Below are 20108 nucleotides of genomic sequence, written 5' to 3' on the forward strand. Positions count from 1 at the left end.
TAATTTAATTTTTGTAGACTTGTTGTGTAACATTAGTTATTGTAGTTTCGATATTGAATTTGACGTGCACTTGCAGTATCTAATATACTAGTTGACCGGCCCGTACCTTGTACGGACATTATACATATTCAAATTATGCGGGTAGAGCTGGATCTGCGGGTCGACCCGCCTCGCCCGTCCCACCAACCCGCGGGTCACCTAGTTTTTTGACTCACAATTTTGATCCGCATGACCCATAATGAAAGATTCAAATACCTGCATCCACCCCGCCTAAATTTGCGGGTAATTTGCGGGACCCGCAGGTTAAATTTTAATAAAATCATTATTTTAATTATATTTTAATAATATTTTAATTATATTTTAATTATATATTAATAATTTTTGCAATAAATAATTAAAATTATATATTTAATTTGCATAATGAAATCGTTTAAGGAAATATATTATATTTGTATTGTCATAAAATGATATGCATTTATATGATGTTAACTTGTGCAAGTAATCAATATTAATAAGGTAAGTTAATAAAAACAAACAACCTAATTAAATACAAATCATTAAATCGCATTAAGCAATGTAATCAATATGATAGCAAGTAGGTGTACCTAAACAACAAAGACATATTTTCAAAAAGACATGGGAAACACTAGTGCGATTACATTGCTTAATGCGATTTAATGATTTGTATCTAATTAGGTTGTTTGCTATCATTAGAACAAAAGTTTTAATACTTTAAAAGAGAATTTATTTAAAGAGAATTTTCAAAAATATCACTTTGAATGTACCATTATTCATCTTTACCACCACTAAAAACATATTTTCAAAAATACCACTTTTATTAAAAGGTAAAAGACTCTTATATTTTTGTATTTATATGTTTTTCAAAATTCTAATCCCAAACTCTAAATCCTAAATCCTAAATCATCAATTCTAAACCCTAAACCCTAAACTCTATACCCTAAATTCAATATCTTAAACCCTAAACCCTAAAACGTTAACTATAAACCCTAAATCCTCAACTATAAACCCTAAACTATATACCCTAAACCCTAAAACATCAAATCTAAACCATAAATCCTAAACCTTCAAATCTAAACCCTTCATTAAAAATGGTGGTAAAAATAGTTAGTGTAAACATGAAAAATGGTACTATAAAAATGGTATTTTTGGCAATTTGTCTTTAATTATGAATATGATACTAGAAGTTATTTAATTAAGAAAATAAGTGTAAAATAGTATTGATATGAATTGTAAACAATAATTTTCATTTTTTATTAGTATTTAGAAATAATTATTTGATAATGATTTACCTTTTTCTGAAATTCTAATGGAAATGTAATTGTAAAAGGTTATATAACAGTAATTTTTCTTTTCTAAAGTCCTAAATAAAAAATTAAAAGAGTATTTAATAGGATTTTTATTTTTAATTGTAAATAAAAAAATATAAAATAGAATGTTTACCTTTTGTTAAAAAATCCTAGCAAAAGAAAAATTTAAAAAACTTATTTAAAATAACACTAACTTAGTACATAAGAAAGTGTATAATGTTGTTATTGACTCATTGGCGTTATTTAACTTTCAACTTCTTTTATTCAATTCTAATTATTATTTTGGGTTGGATTCAGTTTAATTTAAACTTTTAGGTATAATGTTTTATATATCCCTAAACAAAATTGTTAACAATTATGCACCATAATTATAAAGTAAAAATATTAACTTGAATTTATGTGTGAAAACGAGTTTTTAATTATTAAATAAATATTTCATAACATATACAAAAACAATCATAAAACTATTATAAAATAATTTATTATTTTATGTTCTTTATTAAATTAAAATATCAAACAAAACTCGTTGTAACGGACGGATTTATATCTAGTGTACAATATAATTTGGTTTGTAATGTTTCTTAGATGTATAACTTTCCTGATGGATCAATGTTTGAGACTGTTTTTAATACGAAAGTGAAAATTTATTTTGTCAAACGTTCCTTCAAATATCCATTCAGTGGATTTGAATATTTTTTATCGCATTTACCCATTCAGAATGGCTGAAAAATATCTCCAACATAATATTTGGGAAATAAAAAAAATGTAAACTTAACATTTCTTCAACAAAGATAATGCTTTCGGTAAATTAAAATATGCATACACAACATTTTTTTTATATACTATAAGAGATTTTCTGCGCTGTAAATAATAAATAAAATAGTAGAAGTTATTTATTTATAACCCCACACAACGCAGATCAGTATTATAGTGTAGAAAGCTAGCTAGGTAGAAAGTATAATATAGTTAAGTACTACCTACATCCAGTGAAATTTATGTTATATGCATGTGTGAGCTGTAAGGTTAGTCCATAAATCAATGGGGTCTGTCGTTAAAAGAAGAGAAAGAAAGAACCTTATATATAGACAGGACCAACCAAGACACCCCTTTCTATGACTTCTTCCAACCAAAATTGCCATCTGTTCACTTATGATTTCTTCACTCTACTATATTTTTATGTATATGATGTACTACCTTTACTCATATTGACATAAACAATCAACAAATAGTAAAAGCGAGGAAAGAAAAAAATTGAAATTTGGACCTTTCAGAAAATATGATTCATAAACAATAATTTACGATTGATTTGTTGTTGTGGGAACCATTGATGTGTAGTATGTAGATAACCAAATTCAAACTATCAATCACATATATAGGGCCGTATGCAATAATTTTCAAAGTTCGTTAAGATAGAAAAGAAAAAAAATTAACATCAACAAAAAAAATTGAAATAAATAAGACCGGAAACGTATTTTACTCCGAAATTGCATACTTCACTAATTAAGTAGCATTTTACATTGCTAGATAATATCTGAGTATATTAGCAATACAAAAAAGAGTGAAAGTATTTTATTAAATGAATATTTCAAATGAGACGCTTTTGAAAAACATATAAAACTCTCTTAACACATACTCCCTGTTTCCATATTAGATGATGTTTTGAAGAGTTTTACATGTTTCGAAATATATGATGTTTTGATATATTTATATTAGTTATTGTTTTATTAAAACTGTGTGATCAATGATGTTTTATAATCTTTCTGTTGATTGGTTGGATTAGTTTTAGTTTTTATTTTCAAGCTATTTTTAAGATAAAAATGTATTTCTTAATTCTTTTGTCATCATCCAAAAATATGTCCAAATTTATACGAACATCAAAACTTAATTATAATAAGGGATCCCTTATAATAAAATATTTTTATTGTTAAGTCTGGAACCCCCTCCCCCTATTTCAGAAACTCACCATGTTGTCAATTTTAGAGTATCCGGTAGTCACGACGTAAGTTAGAGTTAAAAAAACGAAAAAGATGAAAATAATGAAAATAAAAAGAAGCAAGAGAGATAGAAAGAAGAGTAAAATGTTTTATTTAAACAAAAATCAAAGTAAAAGTTGTGCATGTTTTTCTTTTTAGAATGGTAAATAGAATCAATTGGTGGAAATAACATTTCACTTGATCAGTAAGTTTGTAGTGAAATTTAGAGTAATGTAAAGTTTAGAGAAAATGTTTACTCCAAAATAACTATATAATGTTCACAGCTTTAGTTTGTAGCAATTCATCTAAAGTGATAAATGATATACCATTTCTTACGTACGTGATTTTTTATTCTATTTCTTTTGTTAACTAAATTTTCATTCTATTTCGAACATTCGTATTTTATATTTTTAGAAGTCATTCTGCTCTATGACATAATATACAATATCATGAATCTATATAATTTGATTATAATTGTTATCTGATCTCGAATATCTATTACTCCATTATTGATCATTTTAAATGCAAATTCTTGTCAGATTACTTACTTGCCTCACACATTTTCTTCACACGCTATAGATACATGAAAAGACATTTACATCAAAGCAACACCATTCTTGCTGACAAAAAAAAAATCAAAGCAACACCATTCATAATATTTGGAACACGAAATAAGATAAATCCATGGTGATATTTATAAATATCCAAATATTCTCATACAATAGTACTAAAAGCCGGAGCCGGATAAAACTCTGATGCAATTTAATCACAAGTCAAGTTAGTGTATATACATGCATGCATATAATATAATTAAGTTGATTTCATAGTGTAATGTTGCTTACCATTAGTTCTGTTTTCAGTTACCTGCCAAGAGTTAAAGCTGATTCAACATCTAATCTCCAAGCAAACCCACCTGATCCCATCCTCCATACATCACACGGCACCGTCGTCTTCACTTCCGACTCCAAGTGACTCTTCTCATTCATACACGTCGACGGATCATACCGAACCCTAACCCTGCATGTCACCGCACCGTATAACTCCACCATGCACGACAGCTCCTCCATAAAGTCCGTCGCCACCTCCAGCCACACTTTGATAGTAATCTCTGCATCGGGATCTCCCAACATATTCCGGTACGCCCGGTTAATCCAATACACCCGGTTTGATCTATCGGAAACTAACCAAGGACACGTGTCAGCATCTAGCATCCTCATCACCATCTCCTCTTCCTCGTTCATACGGCTTAGCTGTAGCTTGTGATGCCCTCCTAATTCAGTACACGTAGCATTCACACACTCTACCGTCACCCACGATTCCATCACCGTCTGATCTAGAGATGATGATATCCTTAAACATGTTCTTGGATCCATATCACTCTGATCCGTATGTTTCTTACCAGCTTGATGATCTGTATCCTTATCCGGAAACAACTGAAGTGTGAGGATATCGCTCCTATCCTCACCGCCTATCTCTTCATCAAGATCCGTCTTTATGTTCTCTCCATCGCCACAAGCTTTCTTATTACTACATATCATATATTTATTATTACTACTACTACCACTACTAATGTTTTTGTTCCGAACCCTAACATACTTTCGTTTAGATCTTCGGTTTCTTCCAAGGAATCTGCAACTCTTTGTGTCGTCAGAAGATTCGCCGACAGGTGGTTTTGGTGCGATTGGACGGAACCGTTGCATTATCTTGCTTACAACGGTCTTGTCTTGATCCGTAACATCATCGCAAACAGAAGCTTCCCGCTGCTTTCCGTAGTCTGCCTTCATCTCTCTCTCTCTCTCTCTCTCTCCGGTAGGGTTAATAATTTAGATGTTCTTTAATTTATGGTGTTTTGATGTACAAAGATGGACAAAAAGAGTTATATGTTGAGAGTTTGAAAGTATATGAGAGATAGAAGAGGAAAGTAAGGATTTGAACACGTGGCTAGGGCAAGTGTTTAGCGTATGAGAATAAATTATGTTATGATTGGTTTCGTATGTGTTATGTGTCCCTCATTAACGATGCATTTCAACGTATTTATGTCGAAGACAAAACTTCATAGTTCATATACGAATGGTTGGCACAACAACAAAACAAAAAGATAAAATTAAACGAACAGCCAATCAGAAATATATATATATATATATATATATATATATATATATATGTATTTGAATTACTATAAAATGAATAGATCATAGCACGTATAAGTAAATATTCGATATATATGAAGTACCAAGTAATATACACAATGTGAATGATTAACCGTAGGTTTTACTAAAAACCGAAATCTATATGATCAACGGATTACAATATCCATAGTTATACATATTTTCTATATACATACGCTAATTTGTATGAAAATAATTACTAACCAGAATGTAACTAACCTATTCCTGGAAGTGGTTTATAAAAACGGAAACTAGCTAACATCAATCTTGCTTAATAAGTATAAATTATACACATATAAAGTTAAATGATTGTATATCTATAAAGCTTACATAGTTAAGTTATTTTAAATTCAAATAATGCGATATAAATACGTAAGAGAGTTCCACGAAAATTGATAATACTTTGTCTTTCTACAAAATCAGTGGTTCGTTTTCTACCTCAGAACATTTTTATTAGGAAGTTTTTTCACTTAAGATTTTTGTAAATAAAATTTAAATATATAATTAAGATTTAAACTATAAAATGTTTAAACTAATAATGTAAGAACAGTGCTAGATAAATGTATTGAAATTATCTTAAAGTTATCATATATGAAAATTACCATTCTCTCTTTCTAATTATTATTTTGAAGGGAAAGACTAATCAATAAATTTTGATAGTGGATGCTTTTCAGATTTCAAAATTCAATTTCAATAAAAATGAGAGATTTTTTTGTTGATCTGAGATATCCGGAAATTCAACCGACTAATTTATGCGTGTCCGGCCATCGGTGCCAATCGGACATGATTGCTCACAGGAGAAATTATATATCGTTGCTGCCTGGCCACACAATGTGATAATATAGTCTCAACATATGAGACTTGTATAGCTACTTTATACTCGTTCAAAATAAATGTAGCTAATGGCTCATAAAGTTCAAACAGTCACACTGACATAAAATCATCTACGTGTATATATTATGTTCATATATCATATACATGCATCTGTTCGCTGTGTATATATGAACTATGGGCGTACGTATACATATATACATATACACACGTGTTCAGGATTATATCGAGCCAAACAAGTACAGGTAAAATAATAAAAAAGGGAACCAATAGTAAGAGAACTGTTGAGTTTTGAATTTAAAAAGCACGCAAGATATAATATAAGCGTATCTATCGTTATTTGGGCTTCGAGATTTTGGTCCAAACAGAGCGCTGGACCAATCAGCAGCAACCATCTATTCTACCACTATGGAAAAGCTAATTTCCACGTGGACTTTCTCCTCACCAATAGCGTCACTCTTCATTTTTCCCTACCACATAATGTGTATATAAATATAAAATTTAGGACCATTTCTGATAGGTTCATATAGAGATATGATTTGGGTTTTATTCTTTGATTCGTATCCATTATATAGTTGAAATTTTGCATAGCAATGACAAAGTAGTTAAGTTTAACTCGAGAGGAGACTAATCCGTTGGTTAAGCATTTGAATACCGCGTATTATATTGTGAATTTGTGATTCATGTATGTTATAGTTATACTAAAAGGTATAAGCATATAAAAGTTACCGTTAGCTATTAAAAAAAAATTAAATCATGACAAATTTCTGTCTGAGCTCTTTGCTCACAACCCGAATCCTGAAATAGACCGAATGATCATTAGAACATACACTTGCTTTTTGTTTTGAAACACATGCAAAAACACTTGTTTAAAGCTCAAAAACGATAAAGAAACCGAATGCCACTAAGTGTTTTCAAATTAGACATAATATATATAGTCTAATATAATGTGTTCTGGTTCTTTGTTTTTGTAAGCCTGGTACGCCTTTGTTAAGTATATCTTAAAAATCAATCAAACTTTAACTATAACTACATTACTTAAGTTCACCAACAGCTGGGTGCTGGCAATAAATCATTTACGAAAACCCTCTGATCTTCATAGTAGTCTATAATAGTGATTCTTATGGTGGCTAAATTTTTTTTTCCACACATTAGTTGTTTCGAGAAATAAAGACACGTGATAGGCTCTTGTTTGTTTTTCTCGTCAACCAAAAATTCTATCATAAAATCTACCAGCCGCGTCACAAGAACGTGACATCAACGCGCGGCTAGATTTATCTCTCGCTGACACTTGAACGGTTCAGATTAATAAAGTGGGACCTAGCAAAAATTTCTCCCAGGTATGGCATGACGTCAATAGTTTTAGAAAGATAATTAAAGAGAAAGGGCCAAAACCAAAAATGCGTGGAAGCTGATTGGTTGATGTCTTTGTCCTCTCAAGACGCCACGTGTACTAATCTTTCTCTGTGCGTGTTTGAGTGTTCCGTTCCATAACCACTTTATTTATTCCCTTTCTTCGACAGATCTTTTTGGTTTTTTAATATTATTTACTTTTCTTATAACTTTCGCTCAGCCAATGAGAGTTCTCCATATGTAGAGATTCAAAAGCCCACGAAGATTTTTTGATGTGATGCTAATCATCATTATTGGCTACTGCACAATGGGTATATCTAACATGCGCATGTCGACACATCTATATTCGATAACATCATCTCATCTAAATTTTTTTTGTTAGCAACTCTAAATAAAAGATTAATTAAGTAGATAGCAAAATTTAGTTACGTGAATGACTATGAGATTATCTTCAGGTAAATAGTTACAAAACGTTTGGTGAGAGAGGCATAATTATGCCCAGTAGTTATTATGGATTGCATGCAGTTTCTGAAAACTAGAAGTTTTATATATTAACCTCTCTTCCCTTTCTTTTTCTGTTGTTGTAACAACCCTATTGCAATAATGCCCTCTTTAAAAAAAAACCTATTGCATGAAGAAAATTGCCATTTAAACATGCTTTAAAATTTTTAAATATGCTTTTATGTGTATAACATTAATATGCAAACACCGAAATGCTATACGACTGTTCACACCGTAGTAAAATATACTTATTGTAAAATAATTTTTTAAAAACTTATTGCAAAACATTTCTTTACTAGTCAGTAGCTTGTGAGGGTAAAGTACATACATAAGGGGAGAGAAACGCGTTTGAGAGAAGCCCCGACGTCCGGCCGTGCGTCCGAGCGCGTGCCGGCGCCGGTGGCTCTCTTCCTTAGAGTTCCTGCCTAGATTTCTTTCTGTGTGCTTCGATCTGTTGTCCTATCCGATATACTTCCGGATCTGGGCTAGGGTTTTGCTCTGGGATTAGCTTTGCTTACGGCGAGCTTCTAAGGTGGCAGTTCTCCTTTTCTGGATTCGTGGTGAGGAAGCTGGACGGCGGCTAGTCGCGACGATCTTTGTTCAAGTCAGTTTTTGTTCCGGGAGGCGGAGGCTTCGTTAGCTCCGCCGTCGCCGACTAAGCTTCCGGGGAGCGGAGGCTCCCTCAGCTCTGCGCCGCCGGCTAAGATTCCGGGAGGTGGAGGATTCTGAAGCTCCATCGTCGTCGGCCTTGTTGTCCGAAGAGTGAAGGCGTTCTTGGCTTTTCACCATCGGCTTTTGGTTCCCTAGATCTATCATGGGGTTTGATTTTAATTTTAGCTGTATTCATGTTCTTGCGGTTTCATTCTGGTCTTGGCGGTTGAATCCTCATAGTAGGAGGAGAGATGTCTTCGGTGGTGAAGATGGTGAGGTTCGGGGCAAAGTCTTTTCCTCTGGTTTGGGCTCAAACGGTGGCGGAGGAGATCTCGTGATAACGATTGATTCGCTCCGATATAGTATTCACTTGAGGAAAAGGCTTTTGCGGTTAAGTCTGGTTGTATCTCATGGGTTTCGGTGTGGTCCGAAGACTCGATGATGTGGGCTTTTCAGAGGCGATTCCGGTTAATCTCCGGTGAGGTCGCCGGCTATTTGAGAAGATGAAGGGACTGAGTGACACGTGTGCTCTGTGCTGAAGATGGAGACACGTATGCTTGAAGATGGTCGACGGTGTCGACGTTGGTTACGGACAAGAGCTTTGCTTTTCTTTTCATGTATGGGCTTAGCCCATTTTAATCATGTTCTCTTGTTCGTTGTATTTGGGCTGCTGACATTGTTGTTTTCTTGTCATGGGTTTGTACTTTGTTTGTGTTGTTGGGCTCGGCCCTTTATATATATAAAATCTAGATGGGAAAAAAAAAAAAAAACATTTCTTTACTAGTACTATTTTGTCATGAAATCATTTTAATAAGTACTGTAATAGCTATTGATTTGAACGCATATACACCTAGGCACCTAGCTAGTCAAATAAATACATACATATTACGTATATGTGTGAGCGGCTATGCACATTTAGTGTACAACGTACTCCGTGTACGTCTACTAAAAGCTTTAATACATGAATGAACCTAGCTAAACGAATGCCATTTCTCAAAAAAAAAAAAAAAACCTAGCTAAACGATAAGATAAGATTGTTCAATAATTTAGAGACAGAAACACGTGTCAGGACCATGCTATATATATATCTCGAGAATATTGTGCTTAAAACACACATCGGATTCTTCTCTTTATATGAATTGTCACTTACCCATATTGGTACATACGGTTTATGTGTAGTGTAGGCTGGTGCATGAATCCATATATTTGTTACTACGTACAATAAGATAGTTCTCCAATACAGTTCATGTTATCAACAACCATATATTACACATAAATGGATATCTCCGTGAGACATTCGATCATAAGTTCAAATGGTCACATCTTAACATTGCTAAGAATTGCTTGTTTTTTTTGTTAAAAAATGGTTCTTAAGATCGCTAAAATTACGGGTGATATTTTATGGCATACGAATTTATGTCTCTAATACTGCTCCAAATATGATAATTTAACAAGAAGCTGAAAAAATCAATACAAAAGCAGCTAAGCATTGACATCTTTTTTATCGGAAGCTTTGCCAATCAATATTTGACATTATGGCAATTTCCAATCTATATATATATATCAAAAGTTTTCACACACAAATTATTCCGAAAGACTTGATTCTCAAGATCTTCCACATATATATAGCATTATATAATTTCGTTTCTCTTTTGTGATTCTTATTATTTCCCAAAGTTCAGAAAAGTGATTAAGGTTTGAGATTATGACCATAACCACATCTTGATTTTAATTAGTCTTACCTTCTTGCATCTCTAACTCAAAGCCAAAGAGTTAAAGCTGCAGCGGTGTCCAGCCTCCATGCAAATCCACCAAATTCCATCTTCCACACATCACACGGCACCGTTTTAGCATACTTCGTCTCTCGCCACGTGTATTCAAGCCTCACCTTACACGTGAAAGTTCTGTACTCGTAAAACGGCGCCGTTTGGTCAACCACCAACCACACAATAACTTCCGGCGACAACAACGACGGCTCTCCTCCAAACCCACCGTCTCCTGTTACAGTCTTCCGGTAAGCTTCGTTCACCATCACCACACGGTTCGAATGGTCGGATATAAAAGCAGGACACGTGTCTTTATCAATAGCATCCGCAATCTCCTCGTCCGTACAGCCTACCGCATGGGAAGCGGAGCCACCGTTTACGGACTCCACCGTCACCCACGTCTCCACCGGAACCTGATGCACCGCGTCATCTCCGCCGCTGAAGTTGCGCCACGTACCGGTTTTACAGGTTTCATCTCCGATTAATGTTTGTACCGTTGGACCAAGATTATTAAGATCCAAACTCAGCGGTGTAGATCTCTCCGGCATGAGCTGTAGCGTCACGAGATCTTCCCGACCATTCTCTGGATCTGTTGAGCTAGATCTAACGTCTTTCTTTGATCGACACGTGGCTTTATTGTTTTTAGAAACCCTAACGTACTTTCTCTTCGTTCTTGTCATGCTCGTGCTTCCGACAAATGGTTGACCAGTGGTCGTCGGCTTTGGAGCGATCGGACGGTACTTAAGCATGAGAGTATCAACAGAAGTCTTATCTTGTGCTTTACTGGCGCATCTTAGCGTCCTCCATAACTCCTGATCTTGATCCATCTCTCTCTCTCTCCCCTCTTTCGCTCTCACCTCCTTAACTATTCACAACATACACACTCTCTCTCTCTTTCTCTATAATTCTTTCTGTGTCTCTCCGGTGGCCGAAGAGATTAACATTCGGGAATAAGAAAAAGCCACGTGTCTAGGGCAAACATACGAAGACACTTGAATCAGTGGATGTGGTTATGTGCATTTACACTATTTTACGTCTTTTTTTATTGAACTTTTATTTTCCGATAGAGGGAAAAATAAACTATAAAATTTGTCTTCAACTTTGTTTTTTACGATTTATAGAAAATAGTTCGATTCTAACCAATAACTCGTAACAGTTTCTTTTATACTAGTTATCAGGATATGTTTGTCGGCATTTAACTAGTTAAGAAAATGTCAATCATAGTAGGTGTCGATACTGGCTAGATCTAGGGGTCACCGTAGCTTGTGTGATTTATTGGCTGAGATAGTTTTAGTTTTGTTAGTAGAATATCCTTAATACCAAAAGGGACATTCTACGAAAGGGTTAAGGGTATACCTAGCTAACAATTACAGGTCATATGCTGGTTCATAAGCTTGACAAATAAATTGCTCAAAAAAAAATCTTGACAAATAAAAATATTCTTGTGCTATATATGGGCTGGTATGCATATATATTATATATAAGAAAATTATATATTTGATACCATCGTAAAATCCACTGTCTAATATTGTTTTGTTTATGTGTATATATATATATTTATTTAAGTTCATATATATTGACGGGAAACTTATTTTAAATATCATATTAAGATTAAATACATTTGTAAGAAGTACCGACTAATCTAGGTATAATCCCGTCTAAGCTATATAATATATTAGACTCGTTTGGCTAGGGCTTATATTTTGCAAGTTATGAGCTTTGGTGAATAGTTTTTTTTAATAAATGTGGGGATCCAACTATTGAAATTAACCGACTAGTTTTACGAGATCCACGGAACTCTATGTATTCTTGTGATTTAAAACTAGTCCGGATTGGGGCTGAAGCTCCTTCAAAACCACTATTCCACCATCTCGTAGTTTCTTTGGTAAGTACTAACAATTTTTGTTAGTTTAATTAGTGAGAACTAACAAGTACACCAGCTCTACAGATAAAGGTGTATATGATATATCCTACATAATAATATATGTTTATTTATGTGCGTTTGCTCGAGTTCATATAGGCGTGAATGCGTACTCAAATCCAAGAAAGAAGCCAGAAAAGCTTGAAACAAGGCTGTCATGTGATTACTACCGTATTGAGTTGATGCGTGACTCTTTAAATCAAATATTGGGAATAAAGAAACTTGAAATAAGCTATCATAAACAGAATATAATAGCATAAGATAATTTTAATTAAACTATGATATATATGTAAGTATGTAACATTATAAGTGCATTATAAAAATTAATTAAAGAATAAAACAATTGGATATATATTATAGTATATCATAAAATTATCTTATACTGATGCCCTTTTTTTTTTAGTTTAAAAAAATAAAGGCATCAGTATAAGATAATTTTTTTTGAGAAAGGGCCTCAGTACAAAATAATTTTTTTTTTTAGTACAAAATAATTTTAAACGTTGATACTCCCTCTGTTCCTAAATATAGGATTTTCTACACTTTTCACGTTTATTAAGACTATAATAATTATTTGCACTTTATTTAATTATTTATATCATTTACACACTTTCCAATAACTGTCTACCAATAAAATTTAATCAGTACAACTTTTAATAAAAAAAGAACCTCAAAAGTATACAAAACTACCTTAAAAATATAGAAAATCTTATATTGTGGAACAAAGAAAAACTCCAAAAAATCCTATATTTAGGAACGGAGGGAGTATATGTGTAATATTAAAAGTGCATTATAATAATTAATTAAAGTATGAAACAATTGGATATATTATTTTTATAAACAGAAATCCAAGAGAAGTTCTGTTGTTAGTTAATACAGTTTCTCATTGTTAACCATCTTATAAAAAGTGTAAAATTATTTGTTCGCAATATTCATGTGGTATTCGAGATTTAAATACATATACTCTCTTCTTATAGTATGACATTTCTAGACAACATTGTACAAAATGTTGTTCCTTCCATTTTAGTTATTCGGTTTCAGTTTGGGTTGGATTCTGGATTATTCTAATTTTCAGTTTTATGTATTTGTAGAAACTGTACGGTCGCCAAATGGTTCGTTTAACATAATATTAGTTCTATACTTCTATCTCTCTAAGTAGTCTGGTAGATTACTCAGCAGCAATTGTTTATGTAAAATATCTTGGACTCGAATCCTATGCAAATGTGTTGAGATTCGAGATACATTACTTAAACTCTCCGTCTTAAGAACACAATACTTTATTGAAAAATATGTATGGTCGAAATCGATTAATATTAAACTGGAAGCACACACAAAAATATAAACGAGAATATAAGCATTAGGAGTATGCATATAATAGATCCCTCCACATACAATCATGTTAGGTTCGTATGATAGTTTAATTGGATGGTTATCCAAAGTAGAGTAGCCAATAATTCTGGGAACTGAGATGTGTGATTTGATTGGTTTTATTTCTCTTTATTATTATGAGATTAGTTATATGATAAAATGGTTGTGTGGGTTCCACGATCAGGCTAAAACAGCATCTGTTGTTTTTACCTTATTTCAAGACTCATATGGTCCTTCTCCTCCCAACCAATCAGACTGCATGAAGTGTCCTCCATTTCAAAGTCGAAAAGCTGTCCTGTCAGAGCACATTTGGAAATATATAAGTATAAAACAGCTATCCTTATCTACGTATCTATCAAATATACATGTGTCCTGTTTATCGTAGTGTAAAGTAATAAGCCAATAAGGCGTGTTTTTATTTTTGTTTCGTGGTTGGACATTTGATTTTTTTTTTTTGTGCAAAGGTTGGACATTTGATATTAATCCAAATCAAGATGACCGTTGTCCATTACAAGTAAATAACTGGCGTATATATAATTACGAGAAGATAGAATATATAGAAAAGAAAAAATCTATTATTATAAAGAAAATGTGTCTCTCTTCTCCTTCACCCACCTCATAAAATAGTTTAAGGTGGTAGCGACACGTGTCCGAGAAAATTTGTTTTTTCACTTTCGTTTGTTATTTTACGGGCTTTAACATTTCCTTAATATATGGGCTACAAATCATATTAGTTGGGTTTCTGAAAAGACACAGAAGGTCTCCGCCTTCTTCGTTTGTGTCGTCTATTGTTCTACGTTACGGAAGACAGATGAATCCAATTGTCGCTTTTAACACACTCATTAAAAAAATCTCCCACTACTCACACGATTTGTGATTCAATGCATCCCTTATTACTTCCATTTTGTAATTCTTCCACTATAAATTGGTAATAATATTCCATCGAAGTTCATATCGATCATATAGATTTCTAAACTTTTAGAGTTAAGAATTACTAACCCCGCTCTCTTTTTCACTGATTTGAAGGCGAGCCCGTGTACCTCAACCATCCAGCTTCGCCTGCTTAGGTTTGGAAGCAAAAGATGTGAAACGCGGCGGCGAGCTTATGGGGTAGACATGTTCACTGTCAAGGCAGAGATAATTTCGGTAAGAAAACTCATAATCATCAAACTATTTATTGAAAAGCTTGAGTTGACGTATTTGAGAGATGATTTTTTTGTTTCGTTTTATGGTTTTTGTTTGGTCCTTCTCCTTTTTAATATCCTCTTTGTACAGTTTCCGGGAAACTTTTTAAAATTTTTATTACAAGTGACTTTCTTCAAATTCCATCTTTTATCAGTTTATTAATAATGGATTCTGAGAAAAGGAACGAACTTTGTGAGATTTCACGTGATCTAAGTTAAAAAAAAGTGTCTACCTTCTCCAATTGTCATGAGTTTTGACTTTTAGTCAACCCTTTGTGTGTGTTTCTGCAGATACGAGCAGTGGTCTCTACGACCTTCACCTCTCGAGAATCATCACCATCATCATCAGCTCATAAAAGCGAAGGAGAGATACTTACCAAATCGAACGTTAAGAACTTTAGATTTCGCAAACTTTGCGGAGTTGCATCATGTTCGTTGCTTTTATAGTTCTTTCTTTTGTTTCCTGCTACTCATTACTGGAGCATGATATCACATTATCTTGCAGGATTTGAGAAAGTTTATGTTTTTTTGTGTGTTTGGAACTACCAGACACAGGTGGGTGTATAATTTTGTTTTTTTTTAAATCTGGATTCAGATGTACATATGTTCCTTCCAATGAAAAAATTGTGATAAGTAATAACCGAAATTGCAACTAAAATATTATTATCTTTATGTATTCTATGAGGCTTAGCAGTCTTTTCATAGATTTGTAGGCTGCTTTTATGGCGCATAGATCTTATTCTAATCTGAATCTTGCTTGACAATCCTCAGGTGACCGAAAGTCTTTCTAGGCGACCAAATTACCATGTAAACATTTTTTTTCTTCTGCGTTAGTTAAAATGTTTTACTCTTAGTTATAATTTTTTGTTGGATGAGTATTTTTTATTCATATCACATGCCAAATAGAGTGAAGAGGCAGAAGTAATGGCCACATTTTCAAATTTGTAGAATTATGATAAGTAGTAATGATAAGAGATTTTATTTGATAAGAAGTTAATTCATTTTCTGTGAAATGGCTATAGCTCATCAATCCTTGTTTATTTGAATTCCGACCGCTCCTCCTCAACGGTGGAAGTGTGATTGCCACTGATGAAGTTTCAGTTGAAGAGGAAACATCGATGCTTTTGTCAATAGGTAAAAGGCTCACAGTCTATGGATTCTTCATCAAATATAAGATCAAATTATACAAGTGGCGATGTATAAAATGGGATTACAGGTTCGATATCAGAGCAGCAGCCACAAGTGAAAAGAGAGATTTGTGTGACGTTAATCAAGATGCTTCTACTAGAGCTTGAAAAACCATGTAAGCTTCTCTTCAAGTTTGTTTCTTTCGTTGGTTTTACATCAGAGTCTTCCTTTTGGTATAATTAAAAACAGAGACTTATTTATTTTTGTATTTGAATGTTATTTACTCAGCTAATCTGAAGTATTACGAACCTTAGCAAGAATGTGAAACAATTGCTGTCTCGGGTTTAGTTGACTACCAGAACAAGGTAAGCGTCAGTGCGCCATTTACACTTTAAAGAAAATCGCATGCCTCTATTGCAGTTGAATGTGTTGGACATACTCTTTGCTTGAACCCTAGATGTGTCTTTTACTTATTCCATTTCTTAGACCATGTAATTATTATTTTTTTTTTACTTTAAATTTCCATTTTATTAAAAAACCCTTATTACAAACCCAAGACCCGGGCCAACAACTAAAGAAACGCAAAAGAAAATACTAAAAGCCTAGACGGCCCAAACCACTACCTTTAACCAAACCTGCAGAAGGCAAGCAAACAAGAACCAAAAATCTGCATCAAAGAAATCAGTCAAAACTTTGAAGCCACACCGCTAGAACCGAGAACTCTCCTGGCGCCAAAACCTGTCTGCGAGCTATAGGATCCAATCTGAGCCGGATAAGATGCTTGATCTCAGATATGATTGCACCCGGCGACTTCTCCACCGAAGAATGGACTCTACCATTTCTTTCTTTCCAAAGCAAATACAAAACTGCTTGAAAGATCAATCTCACCAATAGAGTCACATTAGCGTCTCTTGACGGAGCAGTCAACCATCTCAAAATTGCTTCAAATCCCTGTGGAGGGGAGATATGCAATCTATTGACAAAGAAAGTCCAAACCTGTGTGCTATAGGTGCAGTCAAAGAACAAATGATCCCTCGACTCGGCAAGTGAAGCGCACAGGACACAGTTTGCCGGGACCGTTAGACCATGTAATTCCCTATGGAATGTTTTTAATATATGCAGATCTGACCTTGAACAAAGGAGAGAAACTATAGATAGCTGCAAAATATAATGGATCTTGCTTGCGTAGCATAAACATGACTTATCCTTTCAGAATACTTGATGGTGTATTTTAAATCTTGCTTTCCTACTTTCATGTGACCTATGTTGTTTTTCCTTTCAGTAAGAGCATGACTGCTGCCATTCATGTGAGGATGTTTGTGACACATTTAGAAACAAAGGTTGGGATGTTACAAATCCAGATTTGATTGACAAGGTGAGTTGCTGATAAAACACGGCTGTAGGGTCATTGGAAAAAAAGAGCGGGAGGGAAGATAGCGACATCGCAGCTGGTGGACGTGGAGAAGTGCAATTACCTTACTGTTGATTTCTTAAGCTTCACGAGCTCTGGGAATGTCCACTGTTTTTTTCGGTTGTGGTCGGTGGTTCAGACATGGAAGAGACTTATGGTTATTTAATTTTTGTGAGAGGATTCTGTCTCCAAGTGGGATGGCATCATGCCTATCGCTCATTACAGCTACACAGTTTGTTCTGCTGTGTCTATTTTTGTATATGTTTTTGACCATTACCTTATGCATACGCTCCAACATATCAACAATATTTTTTTAGTTGTGATCCGGTTGACAAAAAAAAGAGTTATGTAGATCTTCACTCATTTCGTGTTGTCAAATACTTTTGTTAGTTGCCAAACACCTTTACTTCTTTTTTATTCGAACTGAAGCTGACTGAAAAAAAAAACTGACTGAAAACTGCAAAGGTTATCTACTCAGTTCCTAATAGAAGACATTTATAAAAAAAATTATAAACATCAAAACATTTAAATATAAAGAGGACAGAAAACATCTCGAATAGCTTTGGATAAATGTTCGATAAACACCAATTATTTTCAATTTGGTAAAAACAACTCGAATGGCTTTAGATAAGTTGGCTTTGGATAAGTGTTCGATAAACACCAATTTCATATACTAAGAAGATTTAAGCAAAAAAAATATTTATATACTAAGAAGATAAAATAAAAAGAAATTTATTAAATATCAATTTGACAGAATGCTTTGACGAATTTAATTTAAAAGGAACATATGCATTTTTTTAATGATGAAAGCATAGAGAGCTACAGATTTTCATATTTATTTGGCTTTTTTAATTTAATTATTTTCAACTTAAAAAAAAATCATTAGAAATTAAATTAGAATAAACTATTAAAATAATAATAATTATATTTAATTAAATCTTAATAATTAATTAAGTTTATGATGTATCAAATAAATAGTCAAACTTTTCGTGATACAAATATAAAAATTAGTTTTAGTAGAAAATAAATTCAATATTTAAATATATTTTAATTATTTGTATATTCATGGGCGGGTTTACCCTAGTAGTTTATATTAAAACGTGTAAGAAACAAAATCAAATGTATATGGTATATAGGCCCTGAAGAAGTATATTCGGTATCAGTTCGTGAGGTACTACAGGAAGTAGTACATGTGTGTGTCATAAAGATGGGCTGAGTTGGAGTTCGTGTTTTATGATGTTCGTGGGTTTGTTAAATTTGGAGAAAAATTAATATATTTATCAGAAAAATTATATTAAAGGTAAATGATATTACTTGGAGAGGAAAAGGCAAGAAAATTATTCCTTCAGAGAAAAAGAAAAAAAGAAAAGTTGTTTAAATTGCTTTTGGAAGAACTTGGAGAACAAGTTCTGGTTATCTATATAAGGAGGACGTGCCTCAATAGAGAAAGATGTCTCTGCTAAAAAGAAGAAAAGTTGAGAGATCGTTCTGGTGTTGCTTGTGTGATCAAACTTTTTGTGTCACTGCTCTGCGTTAGGTATTGACGTAGTTGGTAAAATACTTCCGAGAAGTGGAAGATTGAAGCCTAGACTCAGGGGGAGTTTAGCTCGGAATTTGGAGGATCCTGATAAACAAAAGTCTAGACTCTAGGGTGAGTTTTAGCTTAGGATTGGGCTAATCCTAAATGATTCTTATAATAGAAAATATTGGTGTAAAACTTTCTTGTTTTAGTAAATTCGAAAAGAGAAACTTGTGTCTTTTACTTTCTGCATTTTAATTCTCTGCTCTCGTTACATTAACAGGCCAGTGGTGGAAATGCTCAAATCTTTTATTTTTCTGTAATAAAGTTTGCATTTTGCCTTCCCGGTTCGAATTCGGGAATAGAAATGTAATTAACGTTTTCTTAAGTTACAAGTATATTTAGAAATGTAAAGCAACAAGCGAATGTATAAGGTATGTTTCTTTTTGTTTCATGGACATATGATATGTATACCCGAATCACCATATCAAGAATTTATTACTAGAATGGTTTGTTTTCTTTTCCAGATTTAATTTGGTTTGGTTCTTCATTAGCTTTATTGTAATTTTTTTTTGCCAGTCATTTTTAGTTCTAGCTTAGTTTGAATATTTTTTTTGACAACAATGTAAGTAACTATGGTCTATGTTCTTCTTATTCGGAAAACTAAACTGGAAGTTTAGAATCGACATAAAGCATAACAGAATGGAAACATCTCGTACCGCGTGCCAATTTGTCCGCACAAGATTATGTGCCTTCGTAATATGTCAGATTTTGAAGAAAGGAAAAAAATTTTACTACGCTGGAATTCCTTCAAATATGTAGAAAATGTCGACCATTCTTCAGATAAAGACACCATCTTCACCAATCAAAAGGCTGTCACAGTAATTACTTCTAAAAATTGAAAGTTTTCATACACTCCATAGTCCACTATCAAAGTTTGAATCGAGTTTTAGCTCAGTTTTATTAGAGTTTGGTTCGTTTGTGTTTGAATACTATTATTAAGTATCTA

At 33.3% G+C, this 20108-nt stretch overlaps 2 protein-coding genes and 1 long non-coding RNA gene across 8 annotated transcripts; 1 reads left to right on the forward strand and 2 right to left on the reverse strand.

Annotated features, from left to right (window-relative positions):
• Positions 1 to 4019: 4019 nt before the first annotated feature.
• LOC130510901 (uncharacterized) lies at positions 4020 to 5270 on the reverse strand. The gene has a single exon (XM_057007608.1). It carries the CDS (start codon positions 5083 to 5085, stop codon positions 4162 to 4164), a length of 924 nt encoding a protein of 307 aa, XP_056863588.1. The 5' UTR covers positions 5086 to 5270; the 3' UTR covers positions 4020 to 4161.
• Positions 5271 to 10072: 4802 nt separating this feature from the next.
• On the reverse strand, positions 10073 to 11675 carry LOC108853797 (uncharacterized). Its single transcript, XM_018627240.2, has one exon. It carries the CDS (start codon positions 11396 to 11398, stop codon positions 10565 to 10567), a length of 834 nt encoding a protein of 277 aa, XP_018482742.2. The 5' UTR covers positions 11399 to 11675; the 3' UTR covers positions 10073 to 10564.
• A 1294-nt stretch (positions 11676 to 12969) lies between these two features.
• On the forward strand, positions 12970 to 17933 carry LOC108831792 (uncharacterized). 6 transcript variants are annotated; one of them, XR_008944078.1, is made up of 8 exons: positions 12970 to 14785; positions 14884 to 15003; positions 15333 to 15596; positions 15813 to 15848; positions 16064 to 16175; positions 16258 to 16344; positions 16458 to 16534; positions 17452 to 17933. It is a non-coding gene; the product is annotated as an uncharacterized LOC108831792 (long non-coding RNA). The 6 variants fall into 6 exon arrangements; XR_008944076.1 differs by having other exon boundaries at positions 15333 to 16175; positions 17452 to 17509; positions 17573 to 17933; XR_008944075.1 differs by having other exon boundaries at positions 15333 to 15848.
• The last annotated feature ends 2175 nt before the right edge of the window (positions 17934 to 20108 follow it).

The sequence above is a fragment of the Raphanus sativus genome, chromosome 4 (genome assembly GCF_000801105.2).
Source record: "Raphanus sativus cultivar WK10039 chromosome 4, ASM80110v3, whole genome shotgun sequence".
Lineage (NCBI taxonomy): Eukaryota > Viridiplantae > Streptophyta > Magnoliopsida > Brassicales > Brassicaceae > Raphanus > Raphanus sativus.

Excerpts from the sequence above, each read along its gene's own strand:
- LOC108853797 (XM_018627240.2), bottom strand. The coding sequence starts at position 11,398 with ATGGATCAAGATCAGGAGTTATGGAGGACGCTAAGATGCGCCAGTAAA.
- LOC130510901 (XM_057007608.1), bottom strand. The coding sequence starts at position 5,085 with ATGAAGGCAGACTACGGAAAGCAGCGGGAAGCTTCTGTTTGCGATGAT.